The 27,719-nt window shown below is 38.4% G+C and overlaps 2 protein-coding genes across 4 annotated transcripts in view; one reads left to right on the forward strand and one right to left on the reverse strand.

Moving 5' to 3' along the window:
• The window catches only part of Cul2 (cullin 2), a 164,297-nt gene extending 154,368 nt beyond the window's left edge, over positions 1-9,929 (forward strand). The window contains exons 14-15 of one of the 3 annotated variants that reach the window (XM_083135160.1): positions 637-852; positions 8,843-9,929. In XM_083135160.1, coding sequence (XP_082991286.1) covers positions 637-852; positions 8,843-8,974 — 348 coding nt within the window. In that variant the 3' untranslated portion in view covers positions 8,975-9,929. The remainder of the gene's footprint in view (positions 1-636; positions 853-8,842) is intronic. The other 2 variants (XM_083135158.1, XM_083135159.1) reach the window with 2 other exon arrangements.
• A 10,167-nt stretch (positions 9,930-20,096) lies between these two features.
• Positions 20,097-27,719, reverse strand: part of LOC145998295 (retinal homeobox protein Rx-like) — a 44,331-nt gene continuing 36,708 nt past the window's right edge. Inside the window, exons 5-6 of the mRNA XM_083134698.1 lie at positions 23,827-23,919; positions 20,097-20,497 (exon numbers count right to left, since the gene is read on the reverse strand). Coding sequence (XP_082990824.1) covers positions 20,247-20,497; positions 23,827-23,919 — 344 coding nt within the window. The 3' untranslated portion in view covers positions 20,097-20,246. The remainder of the gene's footprint in view (positions 20,498-23,826; positions 23,920-27,719) is intronic.

Genomic DNA, 27,719 nt, shown 5'->3' on the forward strand with positions numbered 1-27,719 from the left:
CGCTTCAATACCTATGATGCTTGTTTTAGTACTCCATAATACAATTATACAGACAGCTTGGGAGTAAAACTTGATAACCCTCACTCCCATCAAATTTAAGATAACATTTTTTTTATGTTGCTGCACAGTCTCTTGTTGCTCACACATTAGTTAACAAAGTCTATTTAGTACCCGTTAATTGGAAAGAATACACAGGAAGGTCTAGGTACTTCATAAACCAAAATGCAATAGACGAACTTTCACTTGCATTTTTTTCAATTCCGTACTTTTGTGGGTTTTCAACTTTTATTTTTTGAGATGAAATCTTGAATAATTATGAACACAATTTTGCATGATTGTGGGAACCTAAAAATAGTACATTTTAGATTTTTTTTATTCAGTTTGGTTTATTGCAGGGGGCACAGGAGCTACTCAAATAGGAATTTTTGTGTAAAATTTAAATTTTCTTATTGTATTTGTGTATTTTGGTAAGGGGATACTAAAATTTCCCTCGATTCATTGAAGGGAAAAAGTAAAACCTGAACCAACCTCAACTGTGTACGGTAAATGATTTGTGTAGTGTTTTTCCAGGGACTGATTTTCTCTCAAGTAGTGAACAGATTTTCTGCTTTTTTACGTCACTGATTTTAATTTCAGGTGTTGACCCCTGAAACTGTACTAACACTGAATCTGGAGTACACAAACAAGAGGACGAAGTTTCGTATAGCTGCAAACTTACAACGAGAATCTGCTCAGGAAGTGGAGCAAACCATCTCGGCTGTTGAGGAAGACCGAAAACTTTACTTACAGGCTGCTATTGTGAGGATAATGAAATCTCGCAAAGTTCTCCGACATAATGCTTTAATACACGAAGTGAGAGCCTTTTTCTATGTACTTTCTGTGTTTATATGTAAATCATAATGAATCTTCACAGTTGTAGAGGAAAGGTTATTAGTACAGCACCATGAAGGCTGTGATCGTAGATTGAGGTCAATAACATGTACCCAGCATTCCTATGAGCACCCAGTTGATTGGTGTTGGGAGGGTGGTGCAGGCGTAAAGTCCCGATGTTCGAAATTTCCCCAGACTACGTGGACGAATTAAGATGCCATTTCTTGAAAACTAATACATTATACAGAAAACCTTTACAGTTCTGTCTTTTTTTGTTTATTTGTATACTTCTAAAGGTATTACTCGAATTACAAAACAATATATCCAATGTTACTATTATTAACAGCGCCATTTGGAAAGATCCTTCTTTTTCTCTTTTGTTACTATGGGTAAATTGAAGATAGAAGGCTATAACTCCTCAAGCACTGCATCTTTTTTTAAAAAAAATTAATTATTCATATAAGAATGAGTAAGCAGCAACATTGTAAGTGATGTATGACAATTAAGTGTCCAGGGAACCAGGGCAAAAACCCCAAAGTTCAAAATTTTCTGTAATTGTGTAAAATTTCCAACTCCATAATTTCCGTTTTTTTTCTTCTTTTTTTTTTTCTCCAAAGTTGCAGCATGGGTATCACATATCCTCATAGAGTGGTCTTTTGCCGTACTTCCCTCCAAATTTGGTTCAGTCGGCGTCTATATTGCCAATGCTATTGGTGAGCCCAACTTAAGAGTTCAGTATGGGGCTTATGGCAACAGCGTTGCCGCATGGTGCGGAGTACAAGAAAACTCGAGCGCGCATCGAGCGTCTGCTGTAGTACACGCCGCAACAAAAGTTAATGGTCAACGGGCCTGTTCACTGTCAAAGTTTTCCACTAGAGGCGCTAGCCCTGTTGTGTCCCTAAATAATTTCGTTCGTCATCTGGTTGCCCTAAGCTTTACATTGGAGCAAGATAGGATGGCTATTCAAACGTTATTTTCTCGTGTAAATTGATAACAAAAATTGTTTGGCAAACCTTTAGGATTATGTAGCAAGTCATAAGTTTCTGAAAATTTCGTTCTCCTGAACCTAAGAATTAATATATTAACGACAGGGTAGCTCAGACGGGCAAAATATAGTATATTTGTGCACAAAGAGCACTAAAGTTGACGTTATTTTGGTCGTCCCTAGCTGCAATGGGTCTATAATTTTAAAAAAAATAGATTTTTGCACTACGGTTTTATGTTTCCTCTTGTTGTAACTTGCGAGTATGTGCAATTCAATGGCGGGAGTAGGAATCGGGGAAACTACCCAAATTACAAAGAGAAAATGTATTAAGTGAATAAGCGCATAATATTTATTATTATACACTATGCCCTATCCGATAACTTAATATTATAGCTCTTTTCAGTTCTTACGGCGGCCGGTCCTAGTTCTGCCAAGGGAAGTGGGGAGCGGGGATTACGCAACAGACCAACCAGACAACAGCAGTGGCGCCGAGACACACGACGCGGCCGGAGAAAGCACTACGTGAAACTCGTTCTACTGGCCGCTACGTTTCTTATCGCGCTGGATTGGTCTCTTTCCCGCTCCCCACTTCCCCTGCCAGCTTCTAGAGCGCCCGCCGTAAGAACTGAAAAGAGCTATAACATATGTTTTCTTTGTATGAAGCAGACATTTCCCCCTCGTATTTTCGTTCTTTTAAAATTGTAATTCCTGTAAATAAGAAAGTCCTAGAGGTTGCGAGATATGAAACAGAATGTAACATATTTTTTGTAATATCTATTCTTCTCGATAAATGTGTATGTATAAAATAGAGAACCATATTTACTAGCCATGAGGAAAAGTATGATATCACGTAAAAAAAATGAGTTGGGTATTAATATAACTAATTATAGCCTAATTAATTATAACTAATTAATATAACTATAATTTAACTATAAAAAAGTGAAGTCGCGTGGAATTATTATGTATTATTCTTTACCAGATTCACAACAATAAAGCATTTAAATTGTGAAAATTCAAAGTGACGTAAACAAGTGCTGTGCAAATTTTAAGGCTTTTTTTTAGTTCCGATATCTTTTCTGTTATTGACGATCATCTTATTAAAATTCTTAGTTTCACAACACTGATGTTCCGACATAATTTCTCAGGTTAAGATGAAATTAAACTTGCAATTTAATGTAATATCAGCACGTTCAGCATCAAATTCCCCATATATTTAAATGGGAGAACAATTGCCCATCAAATCAAAAGCGTGGGGTCACAGCAGGAGGTGCTGGCACCTACAATAGTTTGCTTTGACCAGGAACGTACAAGAATGCATGACTTGGTGGGAAGCTGTTCATTCTTGCAGCTGTTGGTCCAGAATAATGACGGTCCGTGGAGGAAGATTTGAAAATAACTGTTTCCGAATATACTTTTCATACGTCTTGCTCTCTATTTTATCACAGTGTTTTTCTTTCCTTTATACACAGAAAGGCAAATCGGGACTGGACCTACAGTTTAAAGTGGGACCCGAACCACTATGTGTCTCCAACGGGTATCAAACCCGCGGCCCCTTGATTACGAGGCGACGACGTTACCACTGCGCCATCGGGGAGGCCTCTTTCACATTTTTCGGTGCACTGTCTCATTTGAAACAGAACAGTGTTCATTATAATACCGGCATACACCAAAGCACCCCGGTCGTCGCAAATTAGTTAAGGGATTAGGGTTCCATACCCGGTGGAGGCATATAAAGGATCGTATCTCACATAAAACCGTAAGTCCGTCCAGTCCCAATTAACATATCTGTGCTGCAGAATAGTGAATTTAAAACTCAATTAATCAATTACTAGAGGTGTGAAATAGATGAAGTTCTGTTGTATTTGTGTGAACAATGATAACAGAAAGAAAGAGATAGACATTGGAAATATTAAATCTAATATACTCTCGCTTTGTGTCCATCAGTTAACGTTATTGCCTTTCAAGCAACAAGTCCCGGATTAAATTTACTTAGGTATCTCATAAATCTATTCCCTATTTATGCATTTGCGTCAAATTTTACTATCTGGAAAAGAACTGCTCGATCATTTTATGTTCTTTTAATATAATGCTATCTAACTTTTTATAATAGTTAGTCATCCTTTGGGAAGAGCAAGTGAACTGGGGGTATTCTCACTAGATCCGCCAATGCATACAATATGCCTGTTTTCAGAGAAAAATTCCCCAAAACGAGAAAGCGCACACACAAATAACAAATTTCTTGACCTGACCCCAAGACGGAAGCCTATTCACGAACTTTTGCCTGGCCATTCCCCACCCCCTTCCCTCTTCCCAACACGTGTTTGCAGCGAGTGGCAACAGGCGGACGGCTGTTATTTTTGACTCCCGAAATCGCGCTTAACATAAGAAAGGAAAGCACATTTTTTTAATGTTCTGAATTGTAATAGAAGGTGTAGACCATCAAAACCTTACATTTCCTCTCCTTTTTGCATATTTATTATTTTCTCTTCGCATGTTAAGGACTTTTGTTTCTGACAGAATGGGGGTGGGGATCTCAAAAGTAAAAGAAAAGCCCATAACAGCCCATACTGAACTCTTAACTTGGGCTCCTCTATAGAAGTGATATTCCGGGAATTATTCCGTAAGCTGGTAGTAAAATGACAGTACACTGAGCTCATTAAGTACTTCTTTACCCTCCCACACCCGAACCGAGCCCTGGCTAAAGAAAAAACCACGGTTAAGATCTCAAGACAGTGAACTCTGATTGTAGAAACAGACACACTTCCTTATCACACTAATTTAGGGTGCACATCCTTTTGGCGAGCACTCCTGGATATTGAGATTAAAAGGAAGCTTTTTTTCCCTTACATTCGATGACTTGTAATAAGGAGCAAGTCAATGTGCTTGCTTTACTTGAGAGCAATACTAATACCCGCACCATGATTTGAAATTATCAGGTGTGTGGGTGAGTTGTGTTGTGTGTGCACAAAGCGGGTGGAGTAGGGGGCAGAGGGACATGCACGCATTGATCAAAATATAAGACATGCAAGTCAAACTCTTGACCCACACTGCTGTCTTACATGGGGGACTGGTGAACAGAGCACACTACATTGCCAGGGATCCGGGTTCAGACTGGCTGTCTGGGAATGGGTGTTCTTTAGGAGTGCTCCTTCATCAATTTAACCATATCATCACTCATCGTAGATGAAGGAAAAATCATAAAAGCATATGGACAGCATGCAAGTTGCATAGATCAGGGGTTCCCAATCTTTTTTCTCATTGTACCCTTTAACCGTAACTAAACATCTAATGTGCCCCACCATCTTCATGATTAGCCAAAAGTGGCAGAAAAGTGAAGAAAACAAACAAAAGCAATCAATCAGTCTTAATCCCCACTGACACTTTTCTCATACATAGCACCAAAAAAGTCTCGACATGAACCCCTCCCGCTTTTTCTTAAGCATAACTCAGGTCTTCAAATGGCTGTTGATATATTTGTAAAAACAGAAAAGATAGCACAAACGATTTTCCGATTACATGCATTTCATGAAGAAAAATTTGTAAAAAATTTATCAAGCAATTAACGTGCAGGCCTCCCTGATGTTGTAGTGGTATCATTGACCTTTGTAAATGAGGGATTCAGCTTCGATACCTGGTGGAAGCACATTGTGATTTGGATCCCACTTTAACCTTTAGGTCCAGACCCGATTAGTCTGTCAGCATAAGAAGTAGACTCAATCAACACCCAAACAAACCTTTATCTAATTATTAAAATTAATATGTGGCTAAATTTGCAATTATTAAGCACATTTTAAAATTACATGTAAAGTAACTCTAATAATGGATTATGATGCAACCAAATGTAAATAATGAATTTTGATTTGATTTTTTTTTTTATTTAGCATAAAGTAAACTAAATCAGTCATTACTTTCTTATATTTCTAAAAAAAAAAAAGCCTAAAATTTCCAACAGTCCTCCTCTGTGGCTGTGCAGTCTAAGGTGCTGTGTATAGGACCGGTAGCAAACCCACCATCGTGAGGCAATTAAGAGCTACAAGTGAGTAGCGTAACACTGTCTACAATGTGTCCTACAATGGCTGAAAGTTCGATGTGCTGACCCCACGTCACCCCATTACCGTTTGAACATCTAGGTCAAGGCCCTTCCAGCCATGAGTTATGTTAAAATTTCAAACAAAATTTTTTTGAATTGGTTTTCTGTTTGATTTGTTTCGAAGTTACATTCATGTCTGTCCAAGATTCTCACCTGGTACCTCTGGCCTCGTAGCATTTTATCCTTACCACTCTGAAGTCTGACAAAAATATATCTGTATTAATTTGATTAGGCTAATAACTTCCATCTGTAGAACATCGTGCAAATAGTGAGAAACTCTTAACATGTGCAAACCAATGCCAAAATTACGAGCAAAGATGTGCACGCGTGTAGAGGATACATTTTTCTACCCAAAGCAAAGCACCTCTATCACTTGCAAACCTGTAAATATTCCCCGCCTCCCCCCCCCACACCAATTGCAGGACAATGCCATATGTTTGGGGTTAATGGAATTATCATCTCTGTCATATGATCTCCGGCTAGATGTGAGCCTAACTACTAATTCTTTTATTCTATAGCGACTCAAGGAAGCAATGATATTACACTCCCCTGCCACTTACAACCAAACAGACAAAAAACCCTGGTAACATGTTGAATATTTCTTGAAATATACATTTGAGTTGTAACTAATATTTAGGAATATATTAAATATGACTGTCCCCCGCAAAATTGCTAATTATTCTACTGACACACAATACTACTATTTCCCCTGGACCAGACTTTGTGATGTCTTCTATCTCTCCAGAAACTAGCATTTTTCTTATTTAACGTAACTTCTCTTTGTCACTCTTGCCCAGTCGCAAGGATGAAAATGAACAATTGTTGGGTGAGATTTGTTAAAGGGCACTCCCAATGGACACACCTATGTCCAAGCCGAGACTCGAACCCGGAACCTTCGACGATGGGAACTTGACGAGACAACTAAGGCAGCAAAGGTTTTTGTTATTTTATAAGTCACTTTTCTATCTTGTATGTTAATCTCGATGATGAGAAAGGAATTGATGAAATGATGATAGGACAAAAACATTTATGACTAACCATGGTTTGAACCTGGAACCTCTGATTTCACAACACATTACATTGTCCATTTGTTTTCAGATGCCTTGATTTGGCTCTAATTCCCCTACATTAGTTGTAATAGTGGCAACATATTTTTTTGTAACAAGATCATCACATCAAATGTTGTTTTCGAACTGACGCTAACTGATCTAAGAGATTACATGTGTGCGCGAACGCACACAAAAACACCAGGTAGACACATTTGTCACTACAGACTAACTCCCACAGATACACGTAGATTCATGCCCCATGTTGCATTTGTAAAGCCACGCTTCTTTTCCTAGTATGGTGACATTATAGTGAAATGATCCTGTATTAAACTGTACATCAGTCCTGATTAGTAGATCTGCATGAAGTTGTTTTCAGGTTTAAAAAAAATGGTGTTATATTTGATGTATTGTTGCCATCACGTAGGAAATAAAATCAGAACACATTTACGGGTAGGCACACACAAAATGAAATTTATATATATGTGAACATATCTGCAACCGCATCACTAATGTATTTGTATTTTTTGTTATATACAGTCACTTTTCTACCACTTCTGGCTAATGCTATGATCTGGTGACGATCAGGATGGATAGTAATTAGATAAATTTGACGAAGGAACATTCACAAGAAACATCCATGTGCAGGCCTTGAATCGAACCTGGGAACTTCGATTGGCAAGATCAAAAATCAACTATTTAATTCCTTCGGCTATAGAAGAGAAGTCCATGCTTCTCAGTGAATATCAGGGAATCTTAAACCCCTCCTCCTGTTGGTTGTGTTGTTCGTGAACATTCAAGGTCTTGTTTGCATCATGTTCAAATGATAAGGAGGTAGCAGGTGTGGGTGGAAAGGAGGCCTCAGACATGCTTTCTTACTAGCCAAGACTACATTGCTTAGCATGACATTATCAGATTGGATGCAGCATTACCACAATTCTCTCTGGTACTTCTTTTTGAGGTGATTGTACATTGTCAAATTATTTCAGTGTCAGATTTCCTTGTTTGGAAACTTTGCCTATGTATGTGACAACCGGAAGTAGCACTTACTGAACCAACATGAAAACGAGAACTCCCAACTATAGTTTAAATCTGCTATAATTTGATGGAATGTATAGATTATTACACAATAAATGAGGCCCAAAACAAACATCTTTTTTGTGAATGTTGGCAGTAAGCCACTGATATATATTTTGGAAGTAACACGATTTTGTGTTAATTTTTATGTAAGTAACTGTAACAACTTGGTCATTTTTAACATCTGTAGAAAACACCTCATTGTAAAATCATTTAGCTTGAAAGTTCCATAATGAAAGCTGAACTGTCTTTACTACAAACTTTTTTCTTTCTTTTTTATTTGTGTTCAGTTAAGAGTATTGGTATTTCTACCAATTTTTTCTTATTCAAATTTCTGTACCAATTTTAGTGTTTAGAAGCAAATTGGTGTAAAAGCACACAATTTCTTGATGTATTTCTTTTTAAACATTTCAAAATCATTTCATACAGAATTTTGAAGGAATTGTTCTCTAATATGTTTGATTTTTAAAGATATGTTTTGTGCTTGATTTTTTTAGAACATTCTTTATTACTTTCTTAAAATTTTACATTTTTCAGGTCTTAGTGAACCAGAGATGTGTAAAGAACTCAACTATACTTTTAAAATATCATATTTTTATTCCTTTGGTTTGCACAATTTAACAAAACTCTTCACGAGGCACCATGCATGTGTACACTTGACCTCAGTTCTTTTATACCCGATAAAATATGTATTCCTAATTTACAAAATATGCTTCATAGTCTGAAGAATTGTTTTGTGGGAGAACATTATTTTTTTTCCTTTTTCTATTTCAGGTCCTGAGTCAGTCAAAAGCATCATTTGCTCCTCCAATACCCATGATCAAAAAGTGCATCGAAACATTAATTGAAAAACAGTACCTAGAAAGAACTCCTAACTCTGCAGATGAATACAGCTATGTAGCGTAATAATCGGACTCCTAAGCACAAATTTAAAAATTTGCTGTGAGTGTTCTAACATGAGTGAGTGGTTGGTTGTTTGAGTGAGTGAATGTGTCTTCTGGTTGTAGTTGTAAATTGGAAGGTGAGATCAGTTAAATGAATTATGTGTTAGTGAGGACTCAGGTTTTTTTTTTTTTTTTGGCAAGGAGACTCACAAGAGAGGAATACAAATTGATACCAGAAGTGTGTGGGCACATTGAGCTTTGTTTGTTGCCTTAAAAATAAAATAAAGTCATGTTCTTTTTCATAAATTGGTACAGATGAGTGGTGACTATTGTCCTTGTTGTGAAACTCCCTAAATTAACAAAATAAAGTTGTCTCAAAAAGCTGCAAGCAAACTTGTTATTTCATTTTTATAAGAGAAGTTATTATTGTCAGTCTGGAACTTGAATGTAATATGTTTGCTAATTTTAGTTGTCTCGTCTGTCGGTTTCCACGTGTGTGTGTGTAAAATATTTATATTAGTAATATGACTAATTATTTGTTACCCTATTGGTATCAGCTGATATTGGCATAGTATTTGTGTTATTTACTGATAAAATTGCTGACAATTTACCAGTCTTAATATTTGCATTTCAGTGGAGTATTCAATTTTTCTTCAATAAATCATTTAGATTCTTCATTAAAATTGGATCAGTACAGTGTTGATTATAATCGTTGATTGACATCACTGAAAAAATTTTGCAGTGGTCCATCCCCAATTTATGCTCAAGATTGAACCAACAGATCTTCAATCTTTCTCTACTGATGCAAATTCTTGCTGTATCTATCTTGATAGTCGTGTCAGTGGTTTTGGATGTGAGGTCCAAGTATGAAATCTGTCACCGAAATATCAAATGGTTTTATGTTGTACAATAAAGTTTATTGGTATACGTGTGAACGTGAGTGGCACACACATGAATTCCGTTGTTTTTTTTCCATCATATTAAATTTTTAATGTATAAATACAGTGGAACCCTGATTTTATGTTCATGGATTTAACATTTCCCCGCATTATACCTTTAATCTTGATGGTCCCAACATAGTAAAATTCCATGAAAATTTCCTGCATTTTAAGTTTTTTTCAGCTTGGTCCCCAGAAAAACATAAAATTGAGGTTCCAATGTATTTATTGCAAAATATGTATCAATTTAAAATTTATCTTATTTATTATATAATAAATAAATTATATTCTTAATATGCAAGTGAAACATGCTTAACTATTTGCGTACATGTTTATTTTGCTTGATTAATTTTGGTAACCCTCATTGTTATCCGTTCGTCAGGCTTCCAGTCTGGGCTGTTACGTTGATGACCACTAGGGATGCTGCTGTCACTGTCTGCTGTGTCATCTGTTCTGCTTGGTTTTATTTATTCAAGTAGTGGGGGCCAAATGTGTTTGGATTGCCCATTATCAATATTTAGATAAGTAAAACCGATTACTATTAAATCCTAGGGTGAACGCTGTGCTCACAAGTATAGCATTGAAGTGTTAACAGTGGACATTATCATAATGAAAAACTGTCAGCATAAATGACGACAATGAAGATAATAAGCCTAGAATGAAATCATTAGGAGATTGGAAACAAAATCGTATGTTGCAGAAAAAAGCGTAAAACTACGATGCAAGTAGCTCATTTGCTAAGAATTTGTCACACGTACTATCTGTCCCAGAAGCATTCAACTCCATTGCATTTACATTTTTGTAAGTACTTTCAATCAGATTATATATTTTATGTTTCAAATTAAAGTTTATGCAATGTGCTCACATTTTTCCACTATACAGACATTTTGAGTAACTGGAAATAATATTTCTAATTTTATCCTTTAGATTAAGAAAAAAAGCAAGCATAAATTGTAATTTTGTTAAATACAGCACATTTATAGAAATCTTTGTTTACACTTTACTTTTGATTCAAACCAGAAACCATAAATATCCACCATCTATTCTCGAGAAATGAATTTGGAGAATCAACCCAGAAATGTCCACATGGTGTCATATTTTACTTTTACTCGTATTTTGGTCGATATATCGACCATCGAATATATGGTGCTACTCGTATTTTGGTCGATATTTTGACCATGCCCCCTCTTCCCCTGCTATTTTGGAATGGGGACACAAACTTTAGCCTTATTTTCAAAGAATGGTCCTTTCTCAACCGAATGAAAGTCATTTCATGTTCCTGGGTGCATTACATTATCGAATATGTGAAACACAACTCCCCATTTTTATGATTTTTTCATTGAAAGTTGGGGGTCGTGGCCCACCCAACACCTCTTACTGGCTTTGGCATTTTGATTTCTGCTCGGTTGCATGCCCTGATGTTTTAGCTGCAAAACAAAAGTTACCCAAAGTAGATTGGTCAAATAGTTTACGAGTTATAACATTTTTTGTCAAATAAGTGTACGAATTTAAAATTCGCGCCAAAGGCCTCGGCGAAACTGGGGTTATTTTCTGACGACCCCCTCGGCAGAGTAAAGGTTAAGATAGTGGCATGTCACTTCAAGTAAACTTATGCTTTATGCATATTCAGTGTGCAAAGTTTGTTGCTTTAATCTGATTTGATGTTAATAGGCCCTATTAATTCACTGTTTTCATTATGAAGTACAAATAATTTTACCTTCATGTTCCCGAGAGCAACTGCCTCTTCGGTAGGTTCCTGCCACATGTGCTTCTGTTCTTTAGTGCATGTACAGCATATATTAGCAGAATCCTTCATCTCTTTATCTTAATCTCCAGATTGACCATGACACCCTACTGGCAGGATAGAAAGGTGATTCTGTCATTTGTCATGTTGTTTGGAAGTATTTTTTCATGGTAATTCCTAGCACAAGCTATTCTTTATGTGAACATACATATTTGTACGTCATATACATAAATACGTATGGTAGAAGTGCTGGAAAAATGGGGTATTCTGATGTCTCCTAGTGCACCAAATTTTGTCTTTTGTATCTGCAGCCGTATTTAATGGTTTGATTGTTGACTTGAACATGCAAATGGATGAGCCAGTCAAGACATCTACGAGCGACGTTCCGAAAGTCAGTTTCGTCATTTTTTTTCACAGGGAAGCTTTATTACAAACAGAAGAATACAATGTCATAACAAAACACAATCTTTTGGCTATTTTTCCGCATAGTCGCCACTGACATTGATACATTTGTCATACCGTGAAATCAATTTCAAGAAACCCTCCTGGTTAAAATCGGTGCCCAGTGATTTAAGGAAGTTCTGATGGGGCAAGATCGGGGCTGTAGGCCAGGTGATTCGATCTCTCCCATCCCAGAGGACGAATGTGTTCTGCAGTGACCCTTGCGGTGTGGGGTCTTGCATTGTCGTCTAAGAATAAAACCCCTTGACTCAAGAGCCCTGGTCCCTTGCGTCGAATGGCAGACTTCAGTGTGCTTAGTGTGTGGCACACACTTCCATTTGTGACCACTTTTCCAGCACATGTCTTTCTGCTATACTGGTTTGTAGTCGAATGAGCTGTGGCACGTCTGTCTGCTGCTTACCTTTATTCTTCGGCACTCTGTGCATGCACTATCACTCCTCCCGTCGTCAATTCAGGAAAGATTGTCTTTTGTTATGGCAATGTGTTTTCTCTAGGGATGTGCCGAAGCCAATTACAGATGTATGAAAATCAGCAGAATTTGACATATTGGCATCGGCAAAAATCCGATATTTAAACCGGTACAGATTATACTAGAGTTTTACCTTCTAATAAGTTTTGTATTTTAGTTTTGTAAGATTTATTGAAAATTAGGTTATGATTCATCATTATTGTAGAGTTTTTGTTATAAAAATATTGCAAACTCTCATTCAGAGGATCAACCTAACTCAAAATCGGAAATAAAACAGTACATTGCTGAACCAGGATCTGCTGTTGTATTGGAAATTCAAAAGTGAGTATTCAAACCTGAAGCTGAGAATATACTTGGGCATACCTGCTGCATCAGTATTCAGTGATTGAGTGTTCAGTGTTGCTGAACAGATTTGCGATAAGAGAAGAAGTAGGTTACTTCATGAAGTGCTTCCATAACTCGTGTTTCTGAAGTTGAATCTGGCAGCAGTAAATTTCCAACATTAAGGAATTCATTTTGCATTTCAAAGAGCTGCTTGTGTACTAATGTTAAATCTCTTGAGAATCCATGTTCTTTTAAAAGGTTCACATAACCACCCTTTGTAGATGCAAATGTACATTGCATTTCTTGAGGATATATATGTATATACATATAATATGCAATAGAAATGTACATAGCAAATTTATTTTTGTCATGCTGAAAATAATATCGGCATCAGTATCGATTCCAAAAATTATCGGTGAGTACATCGGCATCGGTGAATTATTAGCTTCATCACATCCCTAGTTTTCTCACTTTGTAATACAGCTTCCCTGGGAAAAAAAATACTGAACTTACTTTCGTGTCCCTCGTACCTTGAGTAGTTTGAGGTATTGACAATTGAATAATTTACTCCTACAGATAGATCGGTGAAGTGTTGGGTTTATACAGGTGAGTTTATTCATTGAATATGATTAGAAGCCACCAAGTTTCTGAAGAATTATAGTGTTATAATTGTAGCATTTTGATGCAGTTTATTTAACCCACATGAGGTCTGTGTAAGGATTTGCTACCATCCATGTATGAGGGCAAATCGAAAAATCTTTGCCCCTATTTTTTTTCAGCCGAAATATTAGTGTGATTGAGAAACTTGAGATATACATTCAATGAAATAGGTTTTTCTTGGAATGACGCAGAGTTAACTCTTGGCTGCTCTGCAGCAGGGGGCTGCTGTCAGTTTGCAAAAATGGCTGTAGTATTCCACATGTCCACGTCATCAACAGCAAGGTGTTATTTGTTCTCTATGGAGCAGGACCACTCCTGCTGGATTTCATGCCACGAGGTGACACTATCAATGCTGACAGCTATTGTTGCATACACACTCACGTCTGCGAGCTGCCATCAGGGAAAAGCACCAAGATATTCTTGATTTGGACAATGTGGTTATCCTCCATGATAATGCCAGGCCTCATGTGGCAAACAGGACCATCGACTGACTTCAGTCATTCGAATGGGAGGTTCTGGAGCATGCATTGTATAGTCCAGACCTCGTTCCCAGTGATTTCCACGTGTTCGATCCACTGAAGAAGTTCCTGGCAGGACAGAGGTGCATTTGTGACGACGAAGTGAAGACTGCTGTCTGGCGGTGGTTCCACGATCAACCGGCCGAATTCTACAACAGCGGCATCTCCAAACTAGTGGTGCGATGGGAGAAAAGCCTGAACCGCTGTGGTGACTATGTGGAAAAATAGTGCAAGGTACATAGAAGACCTATATTTTGATTTCCCTGCATGTTTATTATTTCGATGTGGCCACGGTGGCTCAGTCGGTAACGTGTCTGACTACCATGCTAAAGGTCCCGGGTTCGATCCCCGGCCGGTTCAAATCCGGGAACTTTTCTAACAATGGAAGCGGCCCCGGTGCCCACCCAGCGTCGAATAACATGGGTACCTGGGGGGTAAAGGCAGTCAGGGGCATGATGCTGATCACATCACCCCCACTCACGACCGGATCAAGAAAGTGTGGGGCGTTACCCCCACACCCCTATACGCCTTCATGGTGTGGTGCTATGCACAGGGGAGCACTTTACTTTACTTTTTGTTTATTATTTCAGCTGAAAAAAAATAGGGGCAAAGACTTTTCAATTTGCCCTAGTACAATGGCAGCACTGTACAAACAGCTTGGTAAGATTTCATAACCTTGGTATATCAGTGTCTCACAACTATGTTCGTGTCACTGTGTGGTGTTATCTTGCTGAGTGGTGGTCATTATTATTGAGTGTTTTTGTGTGCCTTCATGAGAATGTCTGAGCTTGAATTAGAGCAATGAACAACCATTACATTTCTTGTTAAACTTGGCAAGAATGGAAGTGAAATCAGGAACATGTTAGTCAAAGTTTATGAGGATAATGCCATGAAGAAAACGGCAGTGTACAAATGAATTAAACATTTTTCTGAGGAAAGAGAAAGAATTGCTGATGGTGATAGGTTAAGGTGACCACTAAGGTGCAGAACTGACGAGAACGTTACAAAAATTTGTCGAATTGTGTGTCAAAATTGTCGGCTGACTGAGAAGCATATCAGACCAAGTAAACATGAATAGAGAAAGAGTTAAGAAAATCTTGGCATGAGAAAGGTGTGTGCAAAAATGGTCCCAAGGGAACTCACTGATGATGAAAAAAGGAAAAAGAGAGTCGTACCAACTGGACAAACAATTAATCAAGTTTACTAATTGAAAGTGCCAAAATAACTGTGTGAAAAAAACATGAGATGAAAATGACCTGAACTTTTTGCCTTTTTGCACCAGCTCACATGTCACTGTTTGTGAGTGAACTTTTAGCCAGCGAACAAAATAACTATTGAAACACCCTCCCTTCTCACCTGATCTTACCCTCAATGACTTTCTTCTTTACCCGAAGATGAAGGAAGTATTGAAAGGAACACAGTTTGATGACATTCAGGACATCAAGGGTAATACAACAGCTCTGATGGCCATTCCAGAAAAAGAGTCCAAAATTGCTTTGAAGGGTCAACTAGGAACTGGTGTTGGCGCACAGCTTCCCAAGAAAGGTGACTATAGTGATAAATCAGCAATGAGGTATGTTGCCCTTTTTCTAGGATTGAGTTTGCGAACTTCATTGTCAGACCTCTTACTTACTTACCGTGTGGCTCTACATCCCCTGTAGGGCCTTGGGCTCCTCCACAATGGACTGCCAGATGGGTCTATCTCTTGCTTTCTTCCTCCATCCTCTCACTCCCAGCTTCCTTAGATCTTCCTCAGCCTCCTGCAGCCACCTCTTCCTTTGTGTTCCTTCCCTCTGGTCTTTCATACATTAATTTTCTCACACACCTCCTTCCCTTCATCCTTTCTACATGTCCTAACAATCTTAGTCGCATCCTCTTGATTTCATTCACAACATCTGGCTGCTGATATAGGTCCTCGAGATCTTTGTTTGTTCTTATACGCCAGAGTCCCCTATCATTCACTCATCCATATATTTTCTTTAGTATTGTTCATTCCATTATCAGTAGGGTTTTCTCATCTTGTGCTGTTAGACACCATGCTTCTGCTTCATATGTAACTGTGGGTCTTATTACAGTGCTGTAGAGCCTTATTTTGAGATGTTTAGATATGCTCTTTGATCTGATGTTATATTGCCTGCAGCTATTCTGTTGTTTATCTCTGCACATATATTATTCATATCTGTTAAGATTGTCCCTCGACAGTTGAACTTCTCAACTCTCAAATTTCCTGTTGTTCATTTGTATACCTTTAACTTCTTGATATTTGCTCTTCTCCCGCATGTTCATCATGTACTTTGTTATTTCCTTGTTGACTGCGAGACCCACTCTTTCTGCTTCATTCTCTAGTTGTACAAAGCTTTCCTTGATTCCCATCTCAGTTCTGCTTGTTAGATGTACGTCATCTCCATAAGCAAGATATTGTTTCATTCTGTTGAATATATTTCCTCCTTTGTTTATTTCTATCCCTCTTATGGCTTTTTCCAAGACCAGGTTGAATAGCTGGGTTGAGAGTACATCTCTGTGCCTTACTCCTCGTGATATTTCAAATTCTTCACAGTATATTTGCCTCCTACCTTTGCCTTTGTGTTTACTAATGCCATTTTAGTTAGCCTGACTAGCTTCTGTGGTATACCAAATTCTTGCATTATGTTGAAAAGGGCTTTTCTACATATGCTGTCATATGCTTTCTGGTAGTCAATAAACATTTGATGTAAGGTGATGTTATGTTCATAGCAATTTTCGAGTATACACCTCATTGAGAAAATATGGTCTGTGTTTGATCCATCTTTCTTGAAGCCACACTGATAGTCTCCTAAAATGTCTTCACTGTACGGTGCTATTCTAGCTAATATTCTTCACAGAACTTTATACGGGACACTTAGCAGTGAGATTCCTCTATAGTTTCTAAAATCAGTTTTCATTTGATTTGTGAGTGGAGCCAATAATACCCCTTGCCCAATCCTCTGGCATCTCTTCCCTTTCCTATATTATCTGTATCAATTCATGTAGCTTTCTTACTATCCTCTCTCCTCCGTACTTTAAAAAGTTCTGTTTTAATCTTGTCTTCTCCTGGGGTTCTATTATTCTTCATTTCTTTTATGGCTTCCTTGTAGCTAGGTTCTGGTATTTGTGGCTCTGGTTCAAAAAATACTATTTCCTCCCTTTTTTCTCTCTCTTGCACTGTGGGTGTATTCAGCAGTTCTTTAACATACTCCATCCATCACATTAGAATTCCTTGTACTCCTCCCATTAAATCTCCTTTCTTATTGTTACACAATGCAAGTCGTGGTTGATACCCTTTCTGTATTTCTCCAGTTTTTTGGTACATTTTTCTAGTATCCTTATTCCTTGCAAGCTCTTCTATTTCTTGTATTTGATGCTTTTCATGTATTCTCTTCTTTTTGCATTACACTTTCTTTGTCACTCCTGTGGCACATATGTCAAGACCTCTCACATGTTATATAGCTTACACTGATTTGTCCTCTGAAAGCTGAACTTGGAAAGAGAGCAGGTATTCCAGAACTGCTGTTTTATGCAAATTAGTGAGAGCTTCCATCTGAAGATTACATGAACATGACCAAATGTAGATGTGTTTGATGCTCAACCTTTAATTATTTTTCCATCTTGAGATGGACAGAGCAGTTGGCATTTTAATCAGTACTAAATCTTAAACTCTAGTAAATTATAAATCTACAACCTTGTCAGTTTCACACATCATGAGGGATCTCATACGAGGTTGAAAAATTCGCACCCTACGTGTGTTCAAGCAAGCCAGTGCACAAACTAACACCATCAATTAAATGCTCATAATATGTGAACTTACCACTCAAAATATGTCCGGATAAAATAAATAGAACTTTACTTTTTCTGGCTCCAAATTGAGGATATCAACCCAGATTCCGGACATTAGTAAATTTTAACAGCGTGCCTTCATCAAGTACCTCTTCCTGAAGGGATTTTTGCCGAAGGAGATCCACAATGACCACTGTGACTGTGAAGAAATCAACGAGGAATTTCAAACGTGTGCAATTTGAGCTAGAGAATGACCAAAAGTCAGGCACACCAATTTCTGGGATTGTGAGGCCATCCTGCTGGCCGATTACCTCCAATGTGTTGCAACCATCAGTGCCACATATTACTGTATATTTCTGAATCCAAAACTAGGTTTCTTGCTGAAATTCATGCCCAGATTATGGGGTCATCTTGCTTTCATGGCATATGATGTGGAGTTCTTCTTTTCTTTACTGAACAGAACCACGAGCTTCCATTAAGCTCCAACTCTACCCTCTGCCATGCCTACTGCTTTAGCCTTGAACGTTCTCTAAGTGGGATCCGTATCTGACTAAGGGATGTCTGTATCTGATAGGTGACAAACATGGACGTCCGCAGGATTTTTTCCAGGGAGGGGCAAGGAAGGTATTTTTTTCCAGGGGGGCAAACAAGGTAAATTTTCCCCAATAATAGTGTTGTTCCCTCAAAAAACATTGCTTAAATTTGAATTTATCATATTCATGCAATAATTAAGACATATAATTGTGGCTGAAATGAAATTATATATGACAAATATATAATTTTTGGTTGACTTTCATTTTCCAGTGGGGAGGGGGCACGGCCCCCCCTTCCGGATGCCCAAATTGACAAAATAATATCACATTTAATATGTTCCCATAACAAAGAAGGGGTATATTTTGCATTTTTTAACTGATTTATTTTTGTGTACCGGAACTTTTATTGTCTCCATCAGTTACTTGTAATAAGGTAACCATTTGTAAGTTTTGAAAATAGTTTTTCTGTAATCCCTTTTTGAAAAATGGGGTTTGTCTTGCATTCAGAGATATACAGTATATGTCTGCTGGGCAAATTGAAGGTGAAACTCGAGGTGGAAAGCTGGGAGAAGGCGTCATCTTTCTGCAGGACAATGTACCCGTCCATAAGGCACGTCAAACCATGGAAAACTGGAGCAGCTGCGATTCCAGATGCAGGAGTATCCCCCATATTCCCCATACTTGGCACTATCAGAATATTGACTCTTTCCCAAAATAAAAATTGTTCTGAAGGGTATATATTTTGATGGCACAGATGCCATCATTAATCGCACAGAGGCTGGGTTTGCAGAGCAATCTTCGGACTTCTATTTGCAAGGTCTGCAAGCATTGCAACAACTTTGTGCATTCCATAAGGAGGAGAATATGTTGAATAAAACCATCAAGCCCTGTTCGACATATTCATGTCTTACGGGAGGCTGCAAATTTATCACCTACTTTTGTATATCGGTTGTTGCCCATTAGAGGGTAATGAGGATAATTTGTGGTGCATTAAGCTGTTATTTGGTAGATCTGTCACATGGCGTATTCTGAAAATTCAGCAATAATTGTTAATTATTATATATATTTATTATACACCCCATCTAGATTAATTAGATACAATGGAAATAAACACCAATGCAGATATGTAAGTCAAAACACAAAAAGAAGTCCGACATCTTCAAATTTTCCAACAATTTCTATATTATATGCTGAAGTTGGTTCACTGGCAGTAAACCAGATAACAATGGATAGTACACCACTGGTCCATCAGTTCACCAGATATTATCCTTATAGCACAAATAGTTCCCGAGATATTGATGGTTGATACTGCCTGTGCATAAGGATACTTCTCTTTACATCCGTGTTTATGAGTATCTAAAAAAAAATGTAAGATACGGACCGGTGCTCGAAGTGGAAATTGTTAGTTGATGGGGATGTTTGATTGAGTCTTGGAGATAGCTGGGGGATGCTACTTGTTTTAACAGGGGATGGGATGCTTTGCGTAATTTTTGCTTCCTGACATACAATCCCTTTCATCCCCTGTCTGCTTCGAGACTGATGCAAGATATAAAAAGTGTTCATTTTTTAAACACACATCCACTTTTTTGTAATTATTGAAGTAGTAAGGGATCTATAAACATCAAAAAATAGATTACATTACATTAAGAGTGAATTTATTGGTTCTTTATTACATCTTACGCTTGTGCATTAGCATATCTACATTTTTGAAATGAATAAAAAATAAGTTTTACTCATATAACTACGTTAGTTAGTATCTGATATTTTTGTTGAGAGAATCACGTACACAGGCCTTTATAATGTTTCATATTTGATAAAGTATGGAGCAGCTTATCTTCATGCAGAATACAGATATCAGTCAGAGTTCATCATTGATGATTGAAGTTCCCTAGCCTTCAGTCTAAGGTGGGACAGGCTATTGCTTCTTTGGTCTCCCAGCAAAATGTCTCCTTCCATCTCCTCGCCAAGTGGCTTTGGCAAATAATGTGGAGATGGGGAAGGCAATGTTGGAGAAAATCCTTGAGACCAGTCCATTCCTAGGTACATGCTTGTGGCTGCGGATGGCGGTCCGGAGGTTGGACTGAGAGAAGCGAGACTGCTTCCCCCTGAAAGTATGACATAAGTATGTATTAGTGCTGAGCCAATGCCAGTGCTTGTAAATTATAATAATTAAAAGTTGTTCAAAGTATTGATCAATATTAACAATTCACTAAAAATGTTGCTTTAAAATATTCAAGGATTATAACCTGTGGCGCAACAGTGCATTGGGGGCCCGGGCCTACCTACAGACTGCCAGCCTCACTCCCACTTGATTCCACTCATTCACTCGCTCACCAGAGGTGGAAGATCATCCAACCAGTTACGGTGTCACGTGTGGTGAGCAAGACGAACCCCCAGTCGTTGTAGGTTTCCATGACCGGGTTATGCTACTCATTCGTAGCTCCCCAATTTCCTCGCGATGGTGGGTGGCCACCAGTCCCATACACAGGTCGAAATCTCAGGAGAACAGTTATTACGCTTCCCCAAGGAGACTCGAACCTGCATGCATCTCGTAGCCAGAGCCCAAAGCATGATGCCTTAGACCACACGGCCACTGTGCGGGGACATTCAAGGATTACATCAGAATATTAAAATACATGTTATGTATTCACAAAATACAGTTTCATGCAAAATTGGTGCAGAATATAAAGGAAGTTCGAATATTGCCTGATTTCTAGGATAATTAGACCCCCCTGAAAATATTATGTGACATGAAAGACCAAAATGTCAGAAAAGTATCAGTAAATGAATTCCAAACTATGCTTTCCAATACCAATACAAATCAATACACTGGTACTAATATGGATCAATATGTTATCATTATGAATATAAAATCTTGAATTCACGAAATATGGCAATTTAAATTGACAGTTTGCAAGCATTATTGAATTAGATTTGAAAATTGATTCAGAATCTACTAGAAATTGAAGATTCTAGTTTGTTAATGCTGCAAAGAATTTTTCAAACTAAAATGAATGAACATCTCAATAAGAAGGAACATAAAAATTGTAATTTTCTATGTTTAGTCAAGCAATTTGTTTGTTTAATGATGTGGCTCTGGACATAATAAATAAATATATACGTAAGAAAAAGTTTCCCATTCAAATATTAGTACAGTTCCTTTGTAATCCCTCTGTACTGATTGATAGCCAGGCCCGTAACCAGGGCCGCGAGCCTCTTGACATTAGGAAAAACTATATTATATTCTAATTTCTTTGAGGTGAAGAGTGAAAATGTAGACAGCATATAGCCTATTATTTTGTTAACAAGTTCGCGAGGGATAAATTCACAGAAAATGAACAGGGACTATTAGATTTGTTCATCTTGTTTGTGAGCAGAAGTCTAGTACCGGCAAGTGTTTAGAAGATTCTCTAGACTTTAGAAAGTTCATTCATAGAGAAGCTTCTTTATCCTGCCCCTGTTGCAGCCTCTCGTTTGACAAATATCTGGGACTTTAACGCCATCATCCACATTCCTTCCACAGTTACATCAAATGCCAACAGATCCATAGTTTTGGGAACGAAGAGGAGTTTTATTGCTTTGGCCGGGTACGGCAGGCACTATGATTGAAGTGAATATTGTACATTTTACTTGTATGATATAAATACCTGTATCATCAAAAATAGTATAGAGTGTGTATTAAGTAGTAGTAGTCAATTAACACTTCAATAGATGTTTTAGAAGATATAGAAAAACTGTAGTATTTGCATGATATTTCTAAATTTTATAACAACATAATGCCGCCCCCCCCCAAATTACCTTAATTTAATACTGTTAAACTTTTGAAAACTGGACTTGGTTTACAAATCCCCCCTGATTAACCTGTGAGGCCCCCCTCTTCCTCCCCGAGATCAATTCTAGCTACGGGCCTGTTGATAGTTGCTCTAATGAAGGAGATTGGGAAGAGAGGCAAGTAGCATGTTAGTCTTGGAATAACATTTTTAAAAAGACAGCTAAACTTGCTGTCTCATATATCAGTTTGAATCCAATACATGAGTTTTATCAGGTAGATGGTGAAGCAAATTTCCCAAGAAATAGCAAGAAGTATGAATGAACTACAAGTGAGAGTGTTACCTTTGAATTCTTGGTGACAATAATGCCATGTGTATGTTGTGTTAACATTACCAAAGTACTATTCAAATACTGGTCAAGCCTTATTTTTCACTCAATCTGTACCATTAAACATCCCCTGTGACAAAATTTATGTATAACATTAAAATATTTAATCAAAACATGTTATAACAAGTGACAACAAAACATTACATTTTAACATCTGGGGTCCAAGTATTTAAGCAATTGTCATTCAGCAGACTATTCATCTACTTGATGGCTTTTGGAGAGTTTTTCTTGTTGATCAGCTTGTGGTAGTATGTGCACATGTTTTACACCAATACTTTCATTATATTGAAGTTTTGAAAACTTCATTTGCCACGTGCCGTAACATCCTGGTAAAATCCGATTCATCTTGTAGCCAGAGAACCAAAAGCAACAGCATGAAACGTATTAAATGTTTAGGTCTTCCTCTCAGACAGGTAAGAAGAACATGTTCTGCTCAGCATGCTATGTGCAAGCTACGTATTTCACTTGTTATAAATATTGTTACCTTGTAGTTGAAGAACACACTAAAAAGAGATGGCTTTATCATCATATGCTGAGCAGAACATGTTCTTCATACCTGAGAGAAGAAACACAAACTGTGTGTGTTATGTTGTGTTTCTTCTCTCAGACAAGTAAGACGAACATGAAAAAATATATATTATGCCCAGTTACTTGCATTTCTTCAGAAATCATGCTGCATGTCATGTTGTCAACAAGGAAGCATTATTTCCAGTGATGCCCTGACACTTTACTCCATCTGCAGGCAGTGGATGCTATTTCCACTCTGTTCCTGTAGTGTGGAACATAAAGAGACTAAGGGTCTACACTAGCGTTGGGTGCAGATGATATACCGCGATATTGAAAAAATATCATTCAGGCGATGTCAACTAGACTATCTATCATCATGATATTTTGGTGATATATCATCACAATATTTTGGCAATATATTCGTGGACACGATATATCACTGATATCACAATATTGAAAAAATATTGTATCGTCTTTTACGATATATTATGGTATCAAATTTCCGATATTGTCCATCCCTAGTCTGCACTGAAACCTTCTAAAGGTAAACTCGGACCACCGCATAGAATTTGATAATGGTTTATTATTTGAAAGGCAGTGTGAGTACATCTGGGTAGAAGCAGCACAATGTGTAGAATGCGAGTATGTATGGACATTTGTGTGATTGAGTACGTAAGAATTTTAGTTTGAATGTATAACTTAAGAGAGCCGAGACTGAAATCCAATTGTGAAAGTTTCAAGAGTAAAAAATGATTAAATGAATTAGTACCTAAAGATAAAGTTGATCCACTGATTGCAGTTGCTAGGCTTGAAGCAGAAAATACTGGTGATTCATTGCCAAGAGTAGGACTTCCTGAAGATGCTGAAAATAAGATGAAAGAAAGCAAGGTTATTAGTAGAGACCAGATTTTAAAGGAAAAAAATTTCCTCAAAAAAAAAATGCCAGAAAGGGGAGAAAAAGGAGTATAGTTTATTTTTAGTGGAGTGCAAACCAAAAAATTAATAAGAACATTACATGCAGAATACCGTTACGTGTTATGTACTTGCATATGATACATAAAATGTAACACCTTTCTGATTTATAAGTGTAATATAAATAAAACTGCATGCATGTATCATGCATTGCACTGTATTCAGAAATCAGGAAGTGGACCACAATAACAATTAAGCTATTGTTCAAATGTTTACGTAAAGTGCATTGGCTAGTGTTATTTTTGCAGCCAACTGATCCATCCAATTGATAATTAAGTTTGAAAATAGAAATTATGAGCAGAATATTTGAACTTTCTTTCTGTTTCAGTTATTTTATGTCACTTTTCTACCTCTTGAGTTAGTCATGATGATGAGGGTGAATGATGAACAAATGGAATGAATGATGGAACAAACACAATGATAGAACCGGTGGCATAGGACTTCTAGCATCATAGTGCATTACACTGATCATTCCACCATGGAAGCTGGCAATATTTGAATTTAAATACAGATGAAACAAATGAGTGGAGAAAACAGATCAGTGAATAGTTTGGATGAGTAATTAAGGTTACCAGAGTAATTACCCCAAGAACTAATCAGAAATGGAGGCAGACTATTAAAACAGAAATTGCATAAACCTATATTAAACATATGGGAAAAAGAGCAAATACCAATGCAGTGGAACGAAGTAGTTGTGTGCCCAATATATTAGGTGCATCCAGAAAGTAAGTTTCCCTGGGGTTGTGCACAAAAAGGAAACATTATTTCATTCAATGATATATTGCCACAGATACAGCACTTGTCCAGTTACTTGTCAACATAATTCCCGCCGGAATTCAGGCACTTGTCATAGCGTGTGACACCCACTGTGTGACAGCCATCTGAACCTCTTCGTCACTGTGAAAATTGTTGACCGGACAGTAACTTTTTCAGGTGCAAGAAAGGTGGTAATCACTGGGAGCGAGATCCGAGCTGTATGATTAATGATCGATCACCTCCCAACCGAACCTGTCCAGAAGGGCCTAGCCATATGCGGCTTCGTATTGTCGTGCAGCAAGATCACCCCAGCACTGCGCTTACTGCTTCACTTATTCTGAATGGCTTGTCACAATGTCCCCAGTGTTTCACGGTAACGGTTAGCATTCACAGTCTCACCTCTGGGCAGAAACTCGATGAGCAGGTTCCTTGTCTGTCTCAGAACACCGTGCACATCACTTTTCGCACCAACACATTCTTTTTCAACTTCGTCCTGCATGGAGATCCACTGGGACGCCAATGCATGGACTGTTGCTTGCTTTCTGGGGTGCTGTATGCAACCCACGTTTCATCCCCTGTGATGATCCAGTTGAGAAAATCGTCATCATCATGGTAATGCTGCAGAAATGTCAGTGCCGTGCCCATGCATCTTCCTTTGTGTTCAGGCATCAGTTGTTTCGGCACCCACCGGGCACACAATTTCCGGAACAAGAGGCGTTTGGTAACAATGTCGTGCAACAACAACCGAGAAATCTGTGGGAAATGGCTGCTTAGTTCCGTGATCGATCAGTGACGCGACAATCCTAAAATATGTGCTACTGCACCTGCTCCACAAGCTCGTCCATAACGGCCGATGGCCGCCCACTGCGCTTGTCATCATGCACATTTTGCCAGCCTTCAGTAAATGTCCTGCATGAACGACGCACCATCTGCTTGCTCATGACATCTGGCCCATACACCTGGCACAGCTGACAATGAATTTCGATCGGCTGTATGTTTTGTGCATTCAAGAACTTGATCACCGAACGAACCTTGCACGTGGTGGGAGATGGAAGAAGAGCCACCATGTTTCATCCCTGCCACGATGCTACTAAGGACTTTCAGGAGGCGTCTTCTAGGACATTCACTAGCCAGGGCATGTGCCTCTCACACATGTGCAAAACAGGTTTCAATACGCATGGCTTGCCACCTGTGGGCGAGTGGAAAACTTACTTTCTGGATGCCCCTAATACAAGAAAGGTGACAGACTAAACTGTGACAACCATAGATCAATAACACTGTTAAACATAGAGTTCAATATATTTGCCATATTATTAAATAAGAGATTAGCAGAGATTATTGAAAGCAAACTAGGAGAACACCAAATGGCCAAATAGATCAACTACCCCAAGTAACCAAAAGTGGTAGACCCAACATTGGGCCAACCTAACTGAAAATGGTTGGCCCCAGGCACGTATCTAGGAATTCCTTTTTGGCGAGGTGGACACCATTTTTTAAGGGTTATAGGTAAAATCTCACAGTTATATGTTTAAGGCCAGTGGTGGCAATTGGGTTCCAAAATGGGGGTTGAGGGGGGGGGGGGTGCCGTACAAGGACAGTTTACTTTCTCTTGGCATTAAGAGGCCATAGTGTGGAGGCAAACATGGGGATTGTCCCCTAAGTCATTGCCACTGTTCAAGGCTGCCATTTTAATCAGAACATGAAATCGAAACTAATTTTACCACTCGACTCTTCTGTTTCCATTCATTAACATTGTGTGCCGGAACCATCTCAGTATGTGCGTTTGTCCATTTCTTCTCATCAGGCATGAGTGTTTTTACGAAGCTGTTACACATACATGGGATGGACAATCAACTTTACAATGTGAGGTTCAAACTGTGGGCTGCGCAGTGGACGCAGACAGCTCTTGCATATTCTCTCTGATTTGAGCCTGATCACCACTAATGTGGCTTGTCGTCCCATATTTGCAGGTCTCACAAAAGCTGAAACCCACCAAACTGTTCATATTCAAGCCTAAGCAATCACAAGTGTTCAGAATTGTCTGTAACAGCTTCCGCAGTCTTGTCATGTATCGGCACGAAACAAAGGAAGTCTTCTCGAATACAGCTGGATCGCAAAACATTGCACAGTGAAAACCCTTCAGTTCCCAACAATGTGTTTCGTCTCCCAAAATGATCAAATGTGTACTCATTTTTCTCCAGTGACGTTCCCAAGGGAGGTTGGTGGGGTCATAACTCAATTTGACCCAGTATTCCTTAAAAGAAGAACGTCAAAGACAGGAAAAGATTACAAAATAAGGACTGACCATCAAAAATAGTATCCTCAACTCCATAACCCCCCTCCCCTCCGTAAATCCTGGGCACGCCACTCTATCTCGGACACATTTTTTTAAAATCAGCTCACCAGAATTTTTTATCATTTCGTATTGGAGACTGAAGTAAGATGCGTTCTTCTACAGGTTTGGATATGATCCTTTAGGGTGCTGTCGCCTGCCTTCACACCTAACCTTAACAAAGTCCTAATTTTCCATCATTGTGACTTGGATCTTCAATACTTAAGAAGATTTCAGGCCAAAGGAACATGCAATACATGTTGTTTGGAACGAGCCAATCAAAAGCAATGTTTCACACCATAGCAACACAAGAGGCTGCACATACCTACGTTTGATTTGTGAAATCCTCAGGCGACAGGATGTGAAATCTCCCTTAGTAGGCCACTGTCATCCTCACCTCCAAGTGGTAGCTCGTGCTGACTACAGAAGTAAAATGTCACCTCAACCGTTGGGAATTCCCCCTCAGTTTTCTTCTTTCTCCTTTATTTTCTGTGCTTGTTCACTATACACGCAACATCTTACGATTGGACATACACAGGACATGTACTATATAGACATTTTAACGAAAAATCAGTCAAAGTCAAGGGTGGCTCGGCCTCCCT

The sequence above is a fragment of the Lepisma saccharinum genome, chromosome 14 (genome assembly GCF_977018435.1).
Source record: "Lepisma saccharinum chromosome 14, izLepSacc3.1, whole genome shotgun sequence".
Classification (NCBI taxonomy): Eukaryota; Metazoa; Arthropoda; class Insecta; order Zygentoma; family Lepismatidae; genus Lepisma; species Lepisma saccharinum.